The sequence below is a fragment of the Poecilia latipinna genome, unplaced genomic scaffold, assembly GCF_001443285.1.
Source record: "Poecilia latipinna isolate Pla-1442-1.1 unplaced genomic scaffold, P_latipinna-1.0 Scaffold1619, whole genome shotgun sequence".
NCBI lineage: Eukaryota > Metazoa > Chordata > Actinopteri > Cyprinodontiformes > Poeciliidae > Poecilia > Poecilia latipinna.
Window position 1 is genome coordinate 99202 of NW_015114235.1, and position 21980 is coordinate 121181.

General features: G+C 35.8%; 2 protein-coding genes and 1 long non-coding RNA gene across 6 annotated transcripts in view; 1 reads left to right on the forward strand and 2 right to left on the reverse strand.

The window, feature by feature from the left end:
• Positions 1 to 11558, reverse strand: part of LOC106964058 (uncharacterized) — a 47562-nt gene extending 36004 nt beyond the window's left edge. Inside the window, exon 1 of the long non-coding RNA XR_001428313.1 lies at positions 11114 to 11558. This is a non-coding gene — a long non-coding RNA (uncharacterized LOC106964058). The remainder of the gene's footprint in view (positions 1 to 11113) is intronic.
• igfals (insulin-like growth factor binding protein, acid labile subunit) lies at positions 5346 to 7576 on the forward strand. Its single transcript, XM_015059291.1, has 2 exons — positions 5346 to 5451; positions 5572 to 7576. Exon 2 carries the CDS (start codon positions 5577 to 5579, stop codon positions 7308 to 7310), a length of 1734 nt encoding a protein of 577 aa, XP_014914777.1. The 5' UTR covers positions 5346 to 5451; positions 5572 to 5576; the 3' UTR covers positions 7311 to 7576.
• A 4227-nt stretch (positions 11559 to 15785) lies between the features above and the next one.
• unkl (unk like zinc finger) overlaps positions 15786 to 21980 on the reverse strand; it is a 16758-nt gene continuing 10563 nt past the window's right edge. For 2 of the 4 annotated variants that reach the window (XM_015059299.1, XM_015059302.1), the window contains 3 exons: positions 21693 to 21880; positions 21346 to 21603; positions 17161 to 21170 (listed from right to left, as the gene is read on the reverse strand). In XM_015059299.1, the coding sequence (XP_014914785.1) occupies positions 21015 to 21170; positions 21346 to 21603; positions 21693 to 21880 (602 nt within the window). In that variant the 3' untranslated portion in view covers positions 17161 to 21014. Of the gene's footprint in view, positions 21604 to 21692; positions 21881 to 21980 lie in introns of all 4 variants that reach the window. The other 2 variants (XM_015059301.1, XM_015059300.1) reach the window with 2 other exon arrangements.

The window sequence follows — 21980 nt, forward strand, 5'->3', positions numbered from 1 at the left end:
TAATGGATTCATTATGTCACCATGCCTATTGTGTCAATACAGTAAGAAAAACTTGGTTTTATATGACCTACATATATATAAATACATATATATGTTAACACTTAAAGAAAAACTAATTGTATATCCCTGTAAAGTTTGTCATGTCTGCCCTCAACTTCAGATGAACATTACATCTTCTGAGCAAAACTGAAATCCTTGTCCATAATTTCTATAAAATTTTCTGTTTTATAAAACCAGGCAAATGGCTTGGCTGATTTCAATGGTTTGAAACACATGTCATCTACTAAAGTGCTCAGCGGGAATCTATTTCGCAGCAAACAAAAGCCTTAAATGTCAGACTGAAATTACTCCATTAATGGGTTCCACACTGCAGGTCATCTCTGCCAACAGGGTCACCAACAAGGCTCTTAAGGGTCTATCAAATCCACATTATCATGTCATATTTGTTGATCTGAATGTAAATATTAAAAATGGTTTGCAATTATCTAACATTCATCGCTTTTCTATACAATGTGTTAAGTGGCCAATAAATAGAACGGGGAAAGCTTGTTTTGTGTTCCTATAATAAAAACAGTGAGAGGCTCTGATTGATGAGCTGTCAAGTCCTCTTGCTAAAACATTGAGGAATTAATAAAGCTTTCTCTTTCATAGGCTAGAGAGGTTTATTTGAGGCTTAAGAAAGATTCTTTCAACACAAAAAAATTATACCAGCACAAACTTTATGTTGGCTTGACAATTTCTGTCTCAGCTTGAGTTTTTACTGTGGGCACAACAGGTGCATGTAGACTCAAGTGAATAAAACAAAATATGCTCTACCAGTTTTGGAAAAGTCTGAGCATGTCAAGTTTAAGCACAGTAGTTTTATTCAAATCATGTTTTTGGGTCAGGCTTCTAAAGTGGGTCAGAGTGACACTGTAAAGTCCTAGTGAAGGACAATATAAATAAAGCTCAAGTTTTGTTTCCCTGTGAAAGTGGTTGCTTGCAATAGGAACACATGGCATACAAGTAAAATTTAATGTTTGTATTTGCCTTCTATAGGAAATTAATTTGTTGACTCACATTTACAAGTTATAAAATTCAACATAATTGGATCAGTACAATATAATGGCAGACCACAAGCAGTGTTAAGTAGAAAATATAGATAAATAACCGCTGTCATTAGTAACCTCAGCAATGTAATATTAACACAATACAGCAAATATACTGTATTCATCATAGTGCCTTCCAAAGGAATTCATATCTGTTGAATAGTTCCACATTTTTTACTTTACAGCAACACAAATACACAACTTTGCATTGGGTCATCATATGGAATCCTAATAAAATATGCTAATGTTATTATATGAATATGCTACGTTACTGTTGTATTTGCTTACAGGAACAAATGATATAGATATATCAAATTGAATATTGCCTGTTAGGATACAAGTTCACAATTTATTTATTTATTTTTTAACAAATGAAAACCAATTAAAAATATCCTCCTCATATGCATATTTTTTTTGGGTTTTTGATAATGAAATACATAAAATCCGAGTCCCTTTCTGCCCCACAAAGCTGAACTGGGTCATCATCCGCTCTCATCTTATACTTGATTACCAAACTGTGGCTAACTTCCAGTATCTTACAGATGTCAAGACAAAGCCATTTTATTCTCTCTCCTCCTAGAAAGCAGCAATTGACTGTGAGCTCCAACTGTTATTAATAGCCACTGCAGGGGTGTTGAGGTTCCTTGGCTGTCAACGCATGAGGCTGCACAAGGGTTCAGAGCTGCGCCAAACAGCAGCACCTTAACGGTTGAAAGGCCACAGAGCAACTGTGTTATGGAGACATTTTCTTAGATATAATTCCAAATTACTCACAAATAGGACACTGTCCAACAATCCACCAGTGGATGGCAGTGTTGAATTAAAACGGCTGAGCTCTTACATGTGTCCAGGAACCTAATTTATAGAGGCTAAGAACCAGGCTATGTGCAACAGATGAGAGACTAGCATTATACACACGCAAGAGCCCAGTAACCAGCACAAAAGAAACAATTAAGACTTTCTTTGGTGGGTTTTCAAAGATAGAGTTCATGGTTTACTACCTATAATTTACTTTTAATTATCCGGGACGGACCCAGTTGAGGTGGCTCGGGCATCTGGTAAGGATGCCTCCTGGACGCCTCCCTGGTGAGGTGTTCCGGGGACGTCCCACCGGGAGGAGGCCCCGGGGGAAGACCCAGGACACGCTGGAGGGACGATGTCTCTCGGCTGGCCTGGGAACGCCTTGGGGTTCCCCCAGAGGAGCTGGAAGAAGTGGCTGGGGAGAGGGGAGTCTGTTCTGAAGCTGCTGCCCCCGCGACCCGACCCCGGATAAGCGGAAGAAAATGGATGGATGGATGGATGGAATATGATAGCTGTGCTTCAATACAATCACTTTATAAAAGCATCATTCAGTGGGAAATGTCATGGTGTTACATTTGCCACAGCGATTGTTTTATGTTTGAAAGGTGACTGTGGTGTAAAGGAGAATTGTACAATAAAGTTACTTTTGAGTTCAGTATGCAGTTACAATATTTTATACCTCCCATTAAAGGAATGATTGACCTTCGTTCATTTGCTGAAGTTTGAAAAGGCACGAAGAATTTCAGCAATTAAGAAACAGACATTCAAATCAGACTCACATTGTGCTTTTCAGTCCCCTCTGCTGCTGAAGAATAACATGTATTATGAATGATTTAAGAAAATATTTTGTCTTTAAAGAAGGGAGAGACCAGTCAAATTTACAGACTTGCCAGCAGGCTCTGCCACTCACTAGTAGGACTCCTCATCTCCACTCAGGGAGCCTTCAAAAGAAAACCTTTGTGTATGGCTGAGTACCACAAAATGAGCCAATTAGAGGTGTTTGTCAGGAGAGCAACAATCATGAACAGCTCACTACGGCAGCCAGGGCACAAGGCAATTTTCTGAGAAAAACTGCAGTTTCAGTTATTGTTCTTCTGTAAGGAAAAGGATTTGATTGCTACCCCTTGGCAAATCTTTCTGAGATTTTTCTGACGTTGAAAAGGAGTTTAATTATTAATATTTTTGAGAATAAAAAATCTCCACAAAAAGCCGACTATGTAGTTGATAATATTAAGCCATCATTTCTGCTTAGTGGTAAATTTGCATTTATACCTTTTTGTTTGTGATAGAAGCTTTAGTATGTCTGTCATACTAAATCATCCAAGGGTCCAACATGCAATGACATTTATGCAACGCCCTCTGCAAAGAATACAGTCGCTTTTAGAAGAAACTGAAAAAATGTCAGCGAGGAAGACCTATTTCCATGCAAATAAATTCAAAGAAATGTTAAAATGAATACAGAAGGACAACAAACTAAGCCTTAAAATTTGTGCAGTACATACAGAAAGATATGCCTGGAGGCATACATCAATGTTAGCCTCCTTCCAGATTCCCTGTTTTTGTACACAGGCCTGACAACTAAAAATCAAAGCATCCCTTAAATAGAACCAGGAAACATGAATTAGGTTAAAAGATAATAAAAAGCAAAAAAAAAAAAACAATGCCCTGATTCAACAACAGTAAAGAATTAATGTATCTAAATTCGATTAATCTACTCTGTATTAAAAAGTGATTTCTAAGTTGCTGGAACTCAACCCCCCCGCTGAGACACAATAAATCGAGAAAATATGGAACAGTGGTGAACTTTCCAAGGAAAGGGCAGAAAACCAAAATTATTTCAAGAGTGGTTTACGATTCATCCAGGAGGCCACACAGGGATCCAGCACAATGTATGGCATCTCCAGGCATCACTGTCTTCAGTTGGTTAGTCCAGATTTTATGCAAAGAGGTTCTGTGACATCAGTAATAGTTCCCTAACTAACTGTAGAGGAAAGATATGATATCAACATGAGCTTATTGGAGATTAAATAAATCATCAGAGTAATAGAAGATAATCAGCTATTCAGACAAAAACCACCTGTTCTAGTTGACTTTAGCCATTTAAAACAAGTCAAAATTAAATGTTCATATCACAGAACTACATCACTGTAGTATATTTGGTACTGATTTGTCCAGCCAAATAACATCTGTGTTTCTAGAGAAAATACCTCAGTTTAGCCTGCCAGGTGTTTGGTTTTTTTCTATGTCTCCCACCAAGGTATTTCACGCAGCTCCGCTCCGATTCATAAGTCCACTCTTGCTCTGTGAAAAATTTAGCTTTTGGAGCCAACTGAGCAGTAGCATCAAAATGTTCCTTTGCTTCTGCAGGTCTTATATTTGTCTAAAAATTATCTGGGTTGAGTCACTGTCAGCTGATTTGCCAAATTGGCCAATCAGTTAGAAGAGTGGGCAGAATTTCCTCCACAGGGATGTAGAATACTCATTGCAAGATGTCACAAACACTTGATGGATTAGCAATTTCTTTTTCACATATGGTCAGGTTGGTTTGGATAGCTTTTTTGATGAAATCATCATTTGCAAACTGCTTTTTCTATTTAGTCAAGCTGTAATATATTATCAGCCATCAAATCAAGTCTGCAAAAAAAATGCAAAACCATAAGAAATCTGTAAGGTGCTGATACTTTCACTTATACTTACCTATACTTTGCTGTACCTAATAATCAAACCTAAAAACACATTAAACTGCAGATATTCCAATATTACTAGAGTCTACACACTTTTTGCATTACTTAAAAACAGAAATGTATGTCTAAAACAAATAAATAAATAAACCAAAAAATAAACATTGAATATGTGTAAATGGATATGACGTATTGGACTACATCACTATAATTCATGTGCAAAGAGACAGTTCTATCCAGATTCGCTGTTCCTCAGACCATGACCACTTGATGACTGTATAAATAAACTCTGATACCAGGTAAAAGAGTAAACAGAACGTTATCCACTCCAATCATTTATGTGATTAGGACATGGACTTCTGGAACCTTCGGACCTCAGACTCAGGATAGCTAAGTAAATAGAGCAGCAAAAGCACCAACACACTATTCCTTTTCCAGCTGCTGATATTATACATGAATTCTTGGTTAAATATTTCATAAAACACCTAAAAGTTTAGCCACAAGTTGAAACGCACCATTTTACACCCAGTAATAGTGCCTTGATGTTAGTTAACTTTCAAAAAAACATTCAGTTCAAAGCCTTAATTGATAAAAGTGTCTTTCACAATTACTACAAATTATGATTACAGCAAAGTATACTGTCTTGTTTACAATTTATTAGCTATACTTTCAAAAAATATCTACATAAAGTATATAAAGACACTGTGAGAAATGGACAATGGATATGAATGGGTTAATGGTGCACATTCAACGCAGCTGACTTAAAAAAAAGTTTGAGGGTTTGGCATTCTTTCCATTCAGCATACAAACAATTGCACAAGCATCAGTCATCCAGTGTTTCACAGCCTCTCCACTTTAAATCAAGACCTCAACAACTGAAGGTAAGCAGGATACAGTAGATATTTAAGCAAGAAATGCATTTTCACTGTATCTAATTTAACATGAACAGATTTGATTTTGTACAATTAACTTTTGATTTGATATTAATCCTCTCTCCACAGCTGGAATGCACACCATTATACTGCTGGAACTGCTGGTACTGGGAGCATCAGCGGTGTTGCCAGACCCAGACACAGCTGGAGACAAGGTGACTCAGGATCCAATTCCCTGTGCAAAAGGCTGCAACTGTATGCATGATGACTACAGCACGGAGCTCATCGTCTACTGCAGTGCTCGGAACTTAACTCAAGTACCAGCTGACATCCCACCATCCACTCATTATCTCTGGCTAGATGGAAATTTGTTTGTTTCCCTTCCAGCTGCGTGTTTTAGGGATCTAAGCAATCTGGACTTTTTGAATTTACAGAGTGGCCAGCTGTTGACCCTTGACCATCAGACATTTAGAGGGCTCAGATCCCTAGCACACTTGCACATTGAGCGAAACCGTCTCCGTGGGTTGCCAGGTTCAATCTTCCAGAACACACCTAACCTTGCTTCACTCAGTTTACACAACAATCACATCAGTCGTATTGACGAAAGACTGTTTGCTGGGCTCTCGCACATGTGGTTTCTCAATCTAGGATGGAACTCACTCACAGTCTTGCCAGAGACAGTTTTCCATGACCTGCAAGGTCTGCGAGAACTCAACCTTGCGGGTAACAGACTTGCTTACTTGCAACCGGCACTATTCCAAAATCTTGGTGAGCTTAAAGAGCTGGATCTGACAGGAAACTACATCAAGGTTATCAAAGCTAATGTGTTTGTTAAACTCCACAAGCTGCAAAAACTTTACCTGGCCCAGAATCAGATTGGAAGTGTGGTACCCAGGGCGTTTGTAGGCATGAAATCGCTCAGATGGCTTGACATGAGAAACAACAAATTGACTTCTCTACATGAAGACACATTCTTAGGCTTGAGCAGTCTTCATGTATTGCGCCTTTCCAACAACTCAATCACTGGCTTAAGGCCTAGAACCTTCCGTGACTTGCAGTACTTGGAAGAACTAAGGCTCAGTTACAACAGGATTCGAGCTCTAGGGGAGAGGATTTTTGAAGGACTTGGCCATCTGGAGGTTCTAGAGTTAGATTACAATCAGGTGCAAGAGGCACATGTGGGAAGTTTCACTGGCCTGTCTCACGTGGCTGTCATCAATCTGTCTGGAAGCTGCTTTCAAAGTCTCCCTGACCAAATGTTCAAAACTCTGTCAAAGCTTCACAGCCTACATTTGGACAAAGGTTGCCTTACGAGGATCACAGCTCTAGCTTTTAGTGGTCTCTCTGGCTTACGGAGGCTTTTCCTTCAACAGAACAACATCTCTGTGGTGGAAGATCAAAGCTTTATGGGTCTGGTAGGACTTGTAGGACTGGATTTAAGCTCCAATAAGATGGAGGTGCTCACAGATCAAACCTTCTCTGGGCTTAGTAATCTGGAGTATCTTCTTATGTCCAACAATGAATGTCATCAGTTTTTGCAGAATGGAACAAAACAAGTACTTCCAAGGCTGCGCTACCTGGACCTGCGAGCCAATGCCTTGACAAGCTTAGTCACCAATTTCTCAGAAAACATGGAGAAACTCCTGCTGTCTGGAAACCAGTGGAAATGTGACTGCACCACACTTCCACTCAGAACCTACAGCTTGCAAAAACCACAAGTCATCCCTCGACAAGTAGAGACCCATGCAGAAGGTGAAGAACCTGATAGCACGATCACCATATATAACAACATTACATGTACAAGCCCACCACATGCAGCTGGCCAGGACCTACGGGATGTGAGCAGTGAACACTTCCAAAGCTGCTGAGGTCACAGAGACTTGTTGATTGATACAAAAAGCTGACTATGTGTTTCTGGTTCAGATTACATTTTCTCTGTATATTCAATACAACATCAGATCTTAGAAATATCTTTATTTTGAAAAAAAAAAAAGAAAAAAAAAAAAGGATATTCTCACAAAACACTTTTAAACCATCAATAAATTCTGTGTTAGTTCAGTAAAGATTGTAAGTTTTATTACTTGTGTGGAGATAAATTTGCTGAAGATATTTAATAAAATATTTGAATATGTGACCTATTGTGCTCTTGTTAACTTTTATATTTGAAAAACAGAAAGAGAGCAAAAAGAAAAGCGATATACACTTTAATGACGGAAAGTTTCCATCTGTAAATTTTCAGATAGAAAATTTTACCTAATCCAGAAGACATCATCTTACAGAAATCCGGCTCATACATTCTCCTATTTGTAAATCCCCTGATTTAAAATAATTTAATCAAACCATGCTTTTTATGTGATGAAGATGAACTCTGACACCCTTTTGGCCAAAACATAGATTCAGTGAAGGCCAACTGAAAGTAGAGAGACAAAGACTCTACTTGTGACGATGGTCATTTTTATGCATGTTGACAAATACCATTAAATCTATAAGGAGATATTATATATATATATATATATATATATATATATATATATATATATATATCAATCAGAAAATTTGAATAATTATGTCTTCTGACACGTTGCTCTTCAAATTATGATTTACTCTTACGTTATGTTCAGAAGAAAGGCTGTACAGTGGTGCAGTTGGTAGCACTGTTTTCTTGCAGCAAGAATATCTTGGGTTCAAATCTGTTTTTTGTTGTTTTGTTTTTTTTTGTGTAGTTTGCATATTCTTCTTCTGCATGTGTGGTTTATCTATATGTTCATCTCACGGTCCGAAAACTTGACTGTTGGGTTAATCGGTCTCTTTAAATTGAAATATAAGTGATGAAACTAAATTAGATACCTCATTTGTGAACTACAATACAAAAATAACTAATTTGTGGAAAATAGGAAATAAATTACAATAGAATAAGAAATTATAGGCAGGCAATCATTTTTTGGGTAATATATTTTAGAATGATTACAATTAAATAGCTTACACATTTGATCCATGTTTTAGAGACCTGGTCATAATCTATGCTCGAGCAGGTAGATATATATTAGGAAACTACAATATTACAATATTGTCATTCAATATTGTGATTAAGATATTGAGTATGTGTAACCTATATTTTGTCTCTACTCTCTTTTTCATCATCACAATGTTTCCATCACTATGAATGCATCACATCTGAAACCCAATAGTCTACTAAATATTGCATCCAAGTAGTTCTTTATAGCTCTAGTGCTGCGTGTATTGATATAGCAACGACAACTGCAATTTGATATATTATGAAGCTCCATTAATTTGCATTTTGTAAGTTTGAGCTTAGTTAGCTTATTTTTTGTATTAAATGCTGGCAACAACCAACGTGGAAATTATGCAAAGACTGTTTCTCTTAAACTGGCTTTATCAGAGCCACTAAGAAACTTAAAGTGCCATACCATGTAAGTGATATCCTACCTGTGTTGTTTTTTTTTACTGAGAATGTGTAATAAAGAAATTTCATTTCTTGAAGACAAAAGATTTTGTTGAAAAAATAAGAAGGTACAGTTGCAGATGGGTCACCAGGAGTGCTGATGTTTTTGTATCGACTTACAGTGTTCTGCTCTTGTGATGAAAAAGAAAAATCCATAATTCCTTCATCAGAGTTACCTGGAAACACATTTCTGAGAAAAAAAAAAAAACACCACTTGCACAATCTTAAAGAGCATTCTGGGACCCAAAAATGGGTCAGGTAAATCTTTTGTGCACTGGATACATTTTCACCTCTTAATTTTGTTTTGGTTCAGTTTTTATGACTGACTTAATGTTTCCTAACGGAGGGAAACAGGAATACATATCCTGGCACATGTACTCATCATACAGAAGGAGAGAAAAAGAAGGACAAGCACCATCACTCTGTTGAGTTTACATGTAACCATGACTCATGCAAATTTGTGGGTGGAAAAACAGTCCTCTGCTCTGCAGTCCAGAAAGTCTCAAATAACTTCTCGGTATGGTTCTTATCAAAGAATCAACAAACCAAATGCAAGTATTTGATCATTATTCATTGAGCTTATCATAAACAAATCTATGATGCAGATTCTGTTGGTGACCAGCAGGGACCAGACACAAAATTCACGTAAACCAGAATGTGCCCAAGAAATCACTAAGCTGCTAAAAACTCTTCAACTGACCAAGTCTGTTGATCTTAAGCAGCCAGCTTCTGAGAAGACTGATTTACTTTATGAGTTTGCATGCGCCAAAGTAAACAAGCACTAAGTTGTTGCTTCATCTTTTTATGTCACTTTGTTTATGTATTTTTCAGCAGGCTGGCTCAGAGTCATTTAACCCTGAAGTCAAGGTTGGCCAAAAAGAGTAAACTACCTTTGCTCATCAATGTTTTACAATAAATGTGAAGGAATAAATAAAAGGAATGGACAATTCTGTTAGGTTAAAATGAATCCCAATTTTATTTATGCTTATTTTTATATGTCAGCATTTTGTTTGTCTGTGTGGTTTAGGTTATTCAGAGTAGAACTAGTCTAAATCTTGGGCTTAGATCTGGAAACACATGAGGGTTTTGATGAAAAAGAGATCACACACTCAGGTGAGTATGGGCAGACTACAGTGGACTGTTCTGTTTGGAGTAATATGTCATTACCATTAATATTAAGAGGTAGCTCTGTTTTTATTCTAAAAAAGAATCTGAATCAAAAACTATGAATAGATTTTTAATATTTCTCACTTGGAGAGTGTTGTACGTAACAGCCGTCCTGGTGTGCAAGAGCTTTTTTTTTTTTTAACACCAACTCCTAACAAAATAGATTCTAGACTTTGGATTTAATGTTTATGGTTTTCAGCTGATTTAGTAACAGAAAGAGATTTTGGTAACACTTTATTTGAAGGGGGGTGAATAAGACTGACGTGACACCGTCATAAACATGACATAACACCTGTCATGAACATGAATAAGCCTTCATGAATACTTTGAAAATTAGGTAACTTTATGTTATTAAAGGTAAAGTTTAAACAGTAATGGTTTCCTGGTTAATGTCAAGCTGTCATAACAAAGACATTTTGAATAATGTCAACTTTGTATTAAAAGTGTTATAATTTTCCGAATGACGCTTTATGACAACAGTCATAAATATTCATGAAGGCTTATTCATGTTCATGACAGGTGTTATGTCATGTTTATGACAGTGTCATGACAGTCTTATTCACCCCCCTTCAAATACAGTGTTACCGAGATTTTTAGTTGCAGCGGTAAGATGCAATACAGCTGTTAATTTAAAAAAATATTTACCCTACACTTTTTTTGCAAAAGGATTCTTAAACCTTGAAATTCTTCATATTTTAAACACATTGCAACCACACACTTCCATAAATTTTATTTGTTTGCTTTTTTTTTTTTTGGTTATATAAGTAAGTAAGTCAGACTGGACTCATAGTGTCTGTGATTATCTTTTTTTTCCAGGTCCTTTCCAAAAACTAAAAAAAAAAAAAAATAGAAAAATCTCCAATCAAATTTTCATGTCCATTCCATTCTTAGACATCAAGATAGGTTCTTATAAACCATTTACCTGTAGCTTTGAGTGTATATTTACTGTACCAAAATATATACATCACATTGTTATACTTCTATCAACCTTCTGCAAGGCAGAATTCAAGAACCCAAATTCATCCTCTGCCCTCAACTGACCTGTCAAATCCACAGGGAGCTCTTCTTGTGGTTTTCAGGGAGACTTGAAGCAGAAAGAGTCACAGCCAGCATCTGAACAGGTCTGCTGTCAAAATAAAGAAAGAAAAATACACTTAATGTAAACATTTTTTCCCCTGCACAATTCTGTTCATACACAGTTTAATAACCAGATCATCTATTTGAGTTTTTTTTTTTTAGAAGTGGGATAAAAATTATGCATCTTCTTCCACATATCAAATTAATTGCATGTCAAATGTTTTAAAAACGTTTTTAGAGGTTATTAATGAATCGCCTGCATATGTGTGCAATGCTATATATGCAATTAACTACCAAAAAGCATGGTGATATTGTAGGATTGACATTATTACTGCTTATATTTTGATGGAACCCTGATTTTTTTTTCCTCAAAGCTGAGGTATATCAATTGTTTTCATTGTAGCAATTTCCAAAATTGCACTGATTTGATCTAATTATGAATAGTTAAGTTGTGATAATAAAAAGGCTTATGGGTGATGATTTATCACTAAAAAATATCATAAAAAACTAGACAATTGTAACTATCTGAACCCTCTGATCAACTGTGCGATTGATTCCAACTTATTATTATTACAAAGTCACCAATCGTTATACTGTGACTCATTTGTTTATCAAATTACTTTATAATCAGAAATTCTTTGTTTTCTCTTTTGAACTGCACTTTCAAATGACTGAACTAGAGGGAGCCTGTTTCATTGCAGATCTTTGCTGTGTGCAACAAACAAATGTACCAATATAAAACTGTAACTAAGACAGAGCTAGTTTCTTTCCTTAATAAGTTATTGATTTCACTGTTGTGTTCCTGACTAAGCTTCTTCGGGTGCTTTAAGGAAAAGTGATGCCAAGTGGCAAAACATTCACTTGACACCTGTTGCCACGGCAAATTGCTGTCTGTCTCCAAACATAGGGTTTTCAGTATTCTGAGGCTGCAGAGGATGCAGCTTCAGACCTCTGCAGCCTCTCTCCTGAGACTCACCTGTCAGCAAGGAAAATCATTTAGATTTTTCCGGATGTAAAAATCTGTACATCAGGATCTGAATGTACATTTTCCTGTACATTCAGAAAAATTGTATACCATATTTAAATAGTAATTTTGACACGTTTTATGTATTATTTTCCACCTTATGTATTATTTTAGATAACTGCATTCTAGAGCCCACCCACTCTTTTTCCACATCTCCCATCAAACTGTCTGGTGCTACTACTACATTACTGTGCCATCAGAACATGTGGACAGGCCACTATTCTTCTTCTGTGGTATTTTCACATTCATTCCATTCTGCTACAGAAATAGGAGATATTTTGATTTGACCATTTTACCAGCTTGGGGCAGAACGTTGATGTTTAACCATTTACCTAACGAAAGGGTAGATGAAAGTGTTGGGACATAGAGCTGCTGCTGTGAACTGAAAAGGCAGGCAAAGAAGGACGTAGGCAAAGTATATAAAAGAAGGATATGAAAAGGCACATCGCATAATTTAGTTCCCTGCCAGAAAATGAGCAAGTCTATATAAAATCCTGAAATGTGATCCCTGCACAAAAGTATGAAAAAAAACAGCTGTTAGTTTTTGAAGATAATGGATGAAAAAAAATAAGAAAAAAAATGATTAATTCACTAAGACCTTTGGTGCACCAAGGGAGGTTCTTGTTGCACCAAAGGTCTTATTAAACTAATCATTTAATTTACTAAATGATTGCTTTAATAAATTAAATAATTTAGAGCCTGGAATTACAATTTATCGGGCAGCCAATTTATCAGGGCCCATTTCCTGAATTTAGGGAGATAAATTCAGGAAATATGTTAGTGTCTTTTTGATACTGTCTTTTTAAAAATGGGTTATTGGCGATTGGCCATAAAATTGCAATCGGTGGATCCCTACTGGGAACTAGTCTGTCTACCTATTATTGAAAGGTCAGTTAATAAGGGTAATGCGTATTTTTCCCAACAAACTTTTAGCGTTAACCTATTTTCTTGCTTATAATTTTGTGATATATTTTTTAGAATATAAACAACATAGTGGACGTGGTCTGAAGTGGCTCTGCCTGAGTTGACTTGCCTCCAGGCCCAGAAGCTCAGTCCTAACGAGGTGAGGGAGCAGCTGTGCAACAGCAGTGTGGACCTTTGCGTTCTCATATTACCAGAGGTCGCTCTCGGAGAAGCCTTTCTCGTCTTCTTTGAGCATGAATGGCCTCACAAAGGTTGTCTTCCGTTTGTGAATAATGAACTTTAAGCATCTTCACGCGTGACGCAAATATGTGCCCTTCCTGTTACGTGGAGTCCTGGCTTTGCCTCCACGGACAAAATGTGACGAAAAAACTGATGTCCCGAGAAAACTCGCCCCAGTGGTCAACCTGTTGAGGTACAACCTATTCACAACTAACCTGTCATTTCTGCTTGAATAAAATCTTGCCTAAAGCACAGTCTAGGCTTTCTCCCCTTCACTTGTATTCTTTTCCGGTAGGATTTCTACCGGACCAATCAGCAAACAGAAGAAGGAATTGTCACAGATGACGTCGATTTTCTGCGCTGTTTTAGAACTGTAGTCTGCCTGTAGTTTTAGAAATCGCAACGCACGTAGCGAAGCCATGCTAGCAATATTAAATTAACATTAACAGCCGCCTCATTCGGATCAACACTTTGTCGTGGACAGTGGTTGTTTACAATGCAGGCAATTTCCAGTAAGCTTCATAGCTTCAAACTGGCGCATATGGGCAACATTAAACATCTCAACAGAGTCCATTAGGAAGCAGTCGTTTCTCAGCTAGTTAGCCATCAAGGACATATTAGCAATTTGTTACTGGTACCTTCAACCACCTGGAGTCACAGAACGTAGTGATGAAGTGTTCCCAGCCGACTCAAGCTTCAGCCTGACAGAAAAGTCCCACAAGAACAAAATAAGAGAGATTAAATAGTTTTGCCATGAAATATATGTAAGACCTGTGATTAATGTAATTAAGGCCAACTTGAATTTAAAAAAGAAATAATTTAAAACAGAATTTTAAGGTCTTAATTTTACATGAATTTAAGGATACATGGACAGTCTGTATTAGATAGTTTTAGAACTAGGGATGTTGTTTATATTGTTGTGTTTTCAAAAAGTTTAATTGTTTTTATCTTATCAGCAAGGAATTAATGATGTAAAACCAGTTTCCCCAAAAGTGATCTGCTGTTCTGAGTTTAGCTCCGTGAAACAGACCATTGTTAGTGACAAGACTTGGATGATGCACAGTTTTGAAAGCTTGGTTGTACTTTTGACTAAATAAATTAGCTCTGTTGTTGTTTTTTCAGATACTGACTTTGTCCTCAGACCCTCTGGGCTGCATGGAACACAAACAAAGCAGCATACTGAATCTGCCCCAGAACAGTCCTTCAGCTGTGTCAATATTCGGATCAAATGGAGGTGTGGCCACTCTTTTGCTTTTAATCAAACTTGTATAAGATTAAAACATCATTTTTGTTTTATATCTCTGATGGATTCGTGCTGTAAAAAAAGAATCAAATCCTTATTCTTCAGTAATGACCTTTCAACTCCACTTAAACCAAAGCGTCTAACACTGCAGGCATCTTTAGGTTAAATATTTATAGGCTTTTGGCAGGGACTCTCCTGGAAGTGGTGTTGAAATACGATTCCGTTCCAGGTGACCTTATAAACTGTACACAAACGTTCCACTTGCTTGTTTTGTTAGAATCAGGGTCCATGATATCTGCAGCCGTCTGGTACACAACCTGCCTGCTGATGCCCTCAAATGCTCCACCACACTGCCAGAGCCTTCCCGGCTGGAGACGGCAGAGCAGCTGCTGAGGGCAGGCTGCCACCTTGTGGAAGGCAGATCAAGCAACCTGGACAATGCAGAGTTAACTGGTTAGAGGAGTACTCTTGGTATCATCAAGCAGGAGAGAAAAGGAAATGAAAGTGTCTTTAAAATTGCAGACTGCCAAGTTTTATCCCACAATTAGATTTCTAACGGCCACTCATCTTGTGATGGCTTATTTTTTGTCTAAAATTTTTTCAAGAGGAAACGATTGTCCCTGGCTTTAGCTCGTTCCGTAAACGATATGGATTAAAAAAAACTATAATCTTATGCGCATATGTATACAATAAAAAAAACAAAAAAAAAACATTATACACACCGTCTTACCTAAAAACCAAAGAAGGTGTAATTAAAAATTCAGCTTGAAGCTGAGTTATCAAATTAATCTTTATAGGTTTGTTAACTACTGACAAAATCAGTTTTCAAATGTAGTGTAAGAAAGTTATTGTTTTTTATATGTATACACATTTTCTTAAGGCTAATCAACATAATGCCATGTTATCCATTTGACGTCTTGTCTGACGAGAGCATCGATACTGCAGTGACATAAAAGTTCCTTACATACCGTAATTTCCGGGCTATAATCCGTCACTTGCTTCAGTGCGATGTGTGCTCAATAGTCTGAAAATTACTTTAATAATTTCGCGGCACCTCCTTTATGGCTATGTGTACTCTAAAAACGACAAATCCACATAAATATTTCTTTAGAAATAAATCTAAATATAATTCAAGCCACTGTTTGCCAATAAGTATTTGTCCTCAACTAACATTTCAGATTCAGTGATATTTTCTGAAACTTCTCTGGACAAAAGTATTCACACAATTCGGATGAAAAATTATTTTAATTCTCAAGATGATAAAAATAATTTGTGAACTCTGTAAACCATTGCATAACTGTAGTGTAACAATTTAACAAGTGTTAACAAACTAGTAATACACTACAGTAAATGTGATACACAATCTTCAATGTAGAAAAAAAAAAAACATCTAATATTCTAAAGACTTGGACCTGCTTTTGTGTTCACAACACAAAAAATATCAATATACAAACAGTATAATTTCTACAATTATGAGAATAGATTTTCCTACATACCCATACAGCTTGTCACAAAGACGGGACATATTATAATCTATAAATAATGACTAAACCCACTGACATGAGATGTGGTTTTCTTAAATTTAACACAGTCTTCATTAAATTTCCCATGTTACCCTGAAAAAAAAGTAGATTTCTTTAAATGATTTTAATCTGACAAATAGAAACTTGAAAACTTGCATTTTTAAGGTTCTAATATATTTTATTGAATAGCAGTTCACAACTAAATGCTACATCATAATCAATTAACTGTGCTTCATAATACCTAGTCTATTAGTTGGATATCTAATTTAGAACAATACATTCATTAATTCTTGGCTTTGATATTAAAATAACATGTCATAAATTTCTAGAGTACATAAACCCAGCTGGTTCCACGTTTAGATTAATTTGACTTCCTACTAATAGTTTTGCTTAATTTGAACAGCTCCAAACATCAAACTCATATAAATGTACAAGATTGCATAAATCTGGCTCCATTTTCATAAAGGTTAAGAAGAAAAATAAAATAAAATTTTAAAAAAAGACACCACAAGTAACAACAATGCAACACAGATCAAACTATTCCAATGTAGAGCAGAGCATCATGATACATGTATTAATATTCATTTACAAGTCTTTCTATTTGGTGCTTCTCATTACAACAAAAATAAAGACATTTTGGTGTCAAATACCTCATTCAGAACAAATAATTCAGGAAAATTCAGTGGTTATCTATAGTTGGGGTTGTTGATCCTGTATGGCAAATACAGACAAAGATTGGCAGAGAAAATTACTTATTTTTTTTTATAACATCATCAAACTGCTGAGACAAGTCTCATTAACTAAGCAATTTTCCTTTCAGTTCACATGGCCTAAATGCTCAGGACCATAAGCAATCACATTGTGGTCCACAAAAATTATTGTAAGGCACTACAATTTTGATTCTGATTAGTGATGTATGTCCTCTTAAGTCAATTAACAATATGTAATTATTAAAGGCACAGATTTGTTTGAAATTAATTGGTCCATTAAGAGATAAAATAAGGAGGGAGGGACGCAGACTCGTAAGCTGCACAAACCAAATGAGTACCCATTTATGTATTTTTTTTTTTCTTTTTTAAGAAGCAGGCCAAGTGGATTTCTTGATAGACTTAAGACACCCACAGCAAATCAGTTAAACTTTTGTCTGTATCTGTCATCGATGCTTCACAATCATTGTCTGTCCTGGGAAAAAAAAAAAAAAAAAAAAAAAATTTGACCATCACTTCAACAAATAAACAAAAAATATATAGATTAACACAGAAAGCACCTTACAGTCATTGTAGGCCTGCTATAACAATCAAAGTGCAAGCCCACTAATTCAATAACTATTTAGATAAAGCAAAGTCAAACGAGATTTTTTTTTTAACACAGTACTGTAGTGAAGTTTATATGGCCACTTCAGAAGCACAAAGATCAATTTACCAAAACATTTTCTTCACTGCAGACAACAATTAAACTGACACTGAATTTGCACTTAAAGTCAGCCAGCAGAGAAAAATCTGGCATCAAACAAACATTTTGTGAGGATTGGACTCATGCAGTTTTGAACATGTGTGCATAAACTTGTAAGTAAATTTAGGTAGGAAACCAAAGGATTTCATCTATTAAGGTTCTAGGTGATGTACCTCTTTTATTCAACAAATTTAGACTTCTAGTAGAAGTTAAAACAATTAAGAGTAGTGGAGAGAGAGAGAGAAAAAAAGAAAATCAATGCAAGTCTTTGGTAAAACTGAAAAGTCCATTAGACGCCTAAGCAAAATGAGTTACTGACTCCAAGATAATTTACATCCTACTGAATAAACATTAAAGCAAAAATCCATCCAAAAACAGAATTTCAGCTGCTCTTAAATGTTGGTCCTTCTTACAAATATCCTTTGTGCTTTCAACTACCATAAAAAAAAACAAAAAAACAGCTTATCTGGCCAAGGCTAGAGCATTATTTCAATTCTGTTCAAGGGTTGATTTTTCCCTCTACAGTGCACGCTATTTGCACACCACTTTGGTTCATTTTGACATTTTCACACAAGACATCTTTAGCATCGTTGGCTCCACAGACAAAACAAAACAGACCAAAGGACTCTGTGAATTAGCTGCACTGTACACCCCTATGCAGTATACAGAAGATAACAAAGCCAACAAAAATATGATAGAATTTCATCAATTAATATAAAAAGAAAACACAATCTATAGTAGTACAAGTCAATGACATCATTTTAAGTGACTTACAAAAGTACTGAGAATGTTTTCTCGAATGGATTTACAAACGAAGTCAATCAAAAAAAAAAAATTAAGATGCATAAGAGATTTTTTTATAGGTAATAAAATCTGAGTGGAGGTACAACATTCAAACATCTAAATGTATAAGAAGAAACTACATTAATACCTTTTCCAATAGCAGCGAAGCTTGCAGAAGTAATTAAGCCTTACTTACTTTATTATAAGTGAATACAAATAACCTGGCAGTGTGACACAGTGCAGACATGTTTAGTACTTTCTTTTGTAAGTGGTAGCTAGATCGCATAACATGCAATACCAGAAGAGTTAAGCCTGCATTATATGCTGTAATATGGTCATAAAAATGCAATAAAGTTTATAATATTTTTCCTCTGAGTTGCTTAATTGTCATTTGTGAGAATGTAAACAATGCGTTATCCCATATTCATAAGTAGCAAAAAGTGTACTTCGAGATACATGATTTTCTACTGTTTTAAAGCAAGAATAAAAAGTTTTTCTTTTTACACAGTAGAAGGTCATTTCAGATAGAGAAACTCAAGCACAAGTCCTATGCAAAATCCGCCTCATGCTCAAAATTTTTCATTTACTGCAGAAATCTTTCAGGAAAAATAAGTAACTAAACTGCTAAAAAAAAAAAAAAGCATTTTGCAAGTTTCTCTACAAATTTCATACGTCCTAAACTTGCATACTCCCAAATGTAAAAATCGTAATACCTAATTCCAAATAGTTAAGCTGCACCAAAAGAGCACCACAACCAAGGAATGAGCTGCTGGCTGGTTAAGTTGGAGGAGAGTATGAAGGTTTTATTATTATTTTTTATATTTTTTTTAAGGGTGAAGTCAGGACACAGGCACTGACAGTTTAAGTTCGAAATGTTCTTTTTTTAATCTGCAGAAATACTTACTGGAATTTGGCCTGAAATATTGGAATATACTCATACACATGTAGTCATAAACATGTCAATACTGTTGCAAAGTTAAACACGCAGAAACCTGTGCACAAACTTCGACTACTTGTGTGTTTTTTTTTTTGTTTTTTTTTTGACAATTCTATACATAACCTTTAAAACTAAGGCAAGGCACTTTAGAGTCAGAGGCCGATATGTTCTAGACAAAGTCAAGAGGCTAGATTCCTACAAAAAGAAAAAGAAAGAAAAAAATCACCACTTTAGGCTTATACCAAATACATTACATGCTTCTCTAATGAATAGTTGTTTTTTTTAATTTCTACATAACAAAATGTACTGATTGAAAAACAGCCTTTAACATGTAGCATGTGCCTTACTGATATTACAGCTGCTGGTTATGCCTACAATGCAGTTTTAATTTGCACTTAATTGATTAAAATTTTATAAATCTAACTACAGTAGAAACTATTTAAGTACTTTTCTATGAAATTTTAATATGCAGAACCATGCTGTGATTTAACAATATGAAACAAGAAATATTCAAATGTTTCACAGTACACACAGAAGCTTCAGACATTAGCTTATGTAAAAAAACAAACAAACAAAAAAAACAACAAAAGTATAAATCTAAAACAAGACAATAGAATACCTACAAAACCGCTTAAGCAAATTACTACATACCCATTAGTAAAGTCCCAGGTTAACAAAGTGCTCTTAATAGGAAATCAAACTTCTTTAGAAACTTGGTCAAAATAATGATGTTTGACTGGTTGCATATAAAAAAATGGTTAAATAGTTATTGATTTTCAAATTGATTTTATTTGCACATGAACAATTTTAATCTGTTGCACTCCTTATTCAAACAGTACTAATAAATGTGTTTCTTTTACTAGTGCAGAATACTTTAATAATTTTTTTTAATTCGTTCAAATCAAATACATGTCACTGTTTGAGGATCATCTGTGTATTTATAACGAGTTAATTCAATTTCAGGGCTTAAACTTCAGATGTTCCGTGAAATTTTAAATACAGGACTAATTAAGCAAAATGTATTTTTTTTTTTTATTTACACGCATTTCTCTTAAAGACACATTTGCGTTTTGCCCATTTTATGTTAAAACCCCAAGTTACCATGTATGTTGAGGCTGCCATTTACTAGTTATTTGTTGAGCTAATTCTGATTATAACAATGCATCAAAGTAAATAAACACCGACATTAGCTTCATACTGGTTTCTAAAATATCCACTGAAAAACTACAGTTACAACCCCTTCAAATATATATCGAGGCAACTTCAAGTTCTTCCAGATTTCAGAATGCTGCCAGTAAACAGTAAAAACCAAATCCCATTAACACAAACCCACACAGATTTGAGCGAGAAGACCTCACCGTGTTTACTGGTTAAACTGGGTTAACCTCAGGTCAGGTTTGTGAATCACAATTGTACTTATGTTTTTTTTTTTAAAGAATCATCATAATTTGAACTTAGCCAAAATGTAAGCATGATGTCTGCATCTACAGAACAGATATTTTTACTTAAGTGTCTGAGTTGTGATAGTAGACATGAGTGATGGGCGGGGAACTAATGTAACATGTACATAACGTGAGCAAAAACAAATGAATTCCATATATGTAACCTTAGTTATAATACTATCAGTTTTGTCAGTCAAACATCATTTTATTTGAATATATTTTAACCACTACAAGAAATTTGTTGTTTAGAAAATGCATTATCTATTAGTACTTTTCCAAAGGGCTAAGTCTTTAAATAGTACCTTGAGTTACTGTACATCACCACTTTAATATTTTTGTTCTACAATAAGGGCATTCTGTTTTACTAGGCGCACAGGTCTCGCATAATACATAATGTTGGCAAGGTTGCAGAACAACGCAACGATCATGCTTTTGGCAAACTATACATTTCTTTGACTGAAGCTGAAATATTACCTGTTGGGGGAAGAAGAGAACTGGGATCAGCTGCAACCCAGGAAATTACAACTCATGTAGATTTGCAAAAGAAGCATGCTTGATGACAGACATTGACGTGTGGAACAGTTGGATGAGCCGTTTCAAAACTATGCAGTTGCTACAAATGAAATGTGTGAGATCTAGGCTTTCTTACCCCATCTATAAGGTCTAGGTCATTACGTAGCTGACTCTGGATAGAGTGAAGCTTTGACAAGGGGAGCTGCTCCAGCTCTCCATAGCTACGGAGAAGAGGTGTTCCGGGGGTGCGACAAAGCATATCAAAGTTCCCCTTGAGCTCCTTCAGCTTGCGCTCCGTTTCTTCCCATTTCTGCTCTGCCAGCTGCCGCTCCGCCTCAGCGGTCTTCGCTTGTTCCTTTGCTTCAAGAGCATCCTTCTGACAAGCTTCACAAGCCTGGAACAAAGGCAGGTGTTTTGTTAGAAAAAAAACAAAAAAAAACAATAAGAACCTTTTATTAATAAAAGATCATTTAACACACTTACTTGTTTGACTTGATGCCAGGCCTCCTCCCATTGCTTGATCTTCCTCTTGGCTTCGTCCAGCTCTCTAAAAAGACGTGCCACATCCGCACTGCTGGTAGTGGAGGTTAGGGTGCTAAAAACTGGGGACGGACTTGGTGAGAAGCTGCCACTTACAAAGTCCCAAATGTTGCTAGCTCCTCCATTTAAGCCTAAAAAAAAAAAAAAAAAAAAAAAAAAAAAAAACAGGGTTAAAAATTTTTTTTTAAAAAATTTTTAAAAAAATATGAATTTTTTCAAAACCCCATTGAG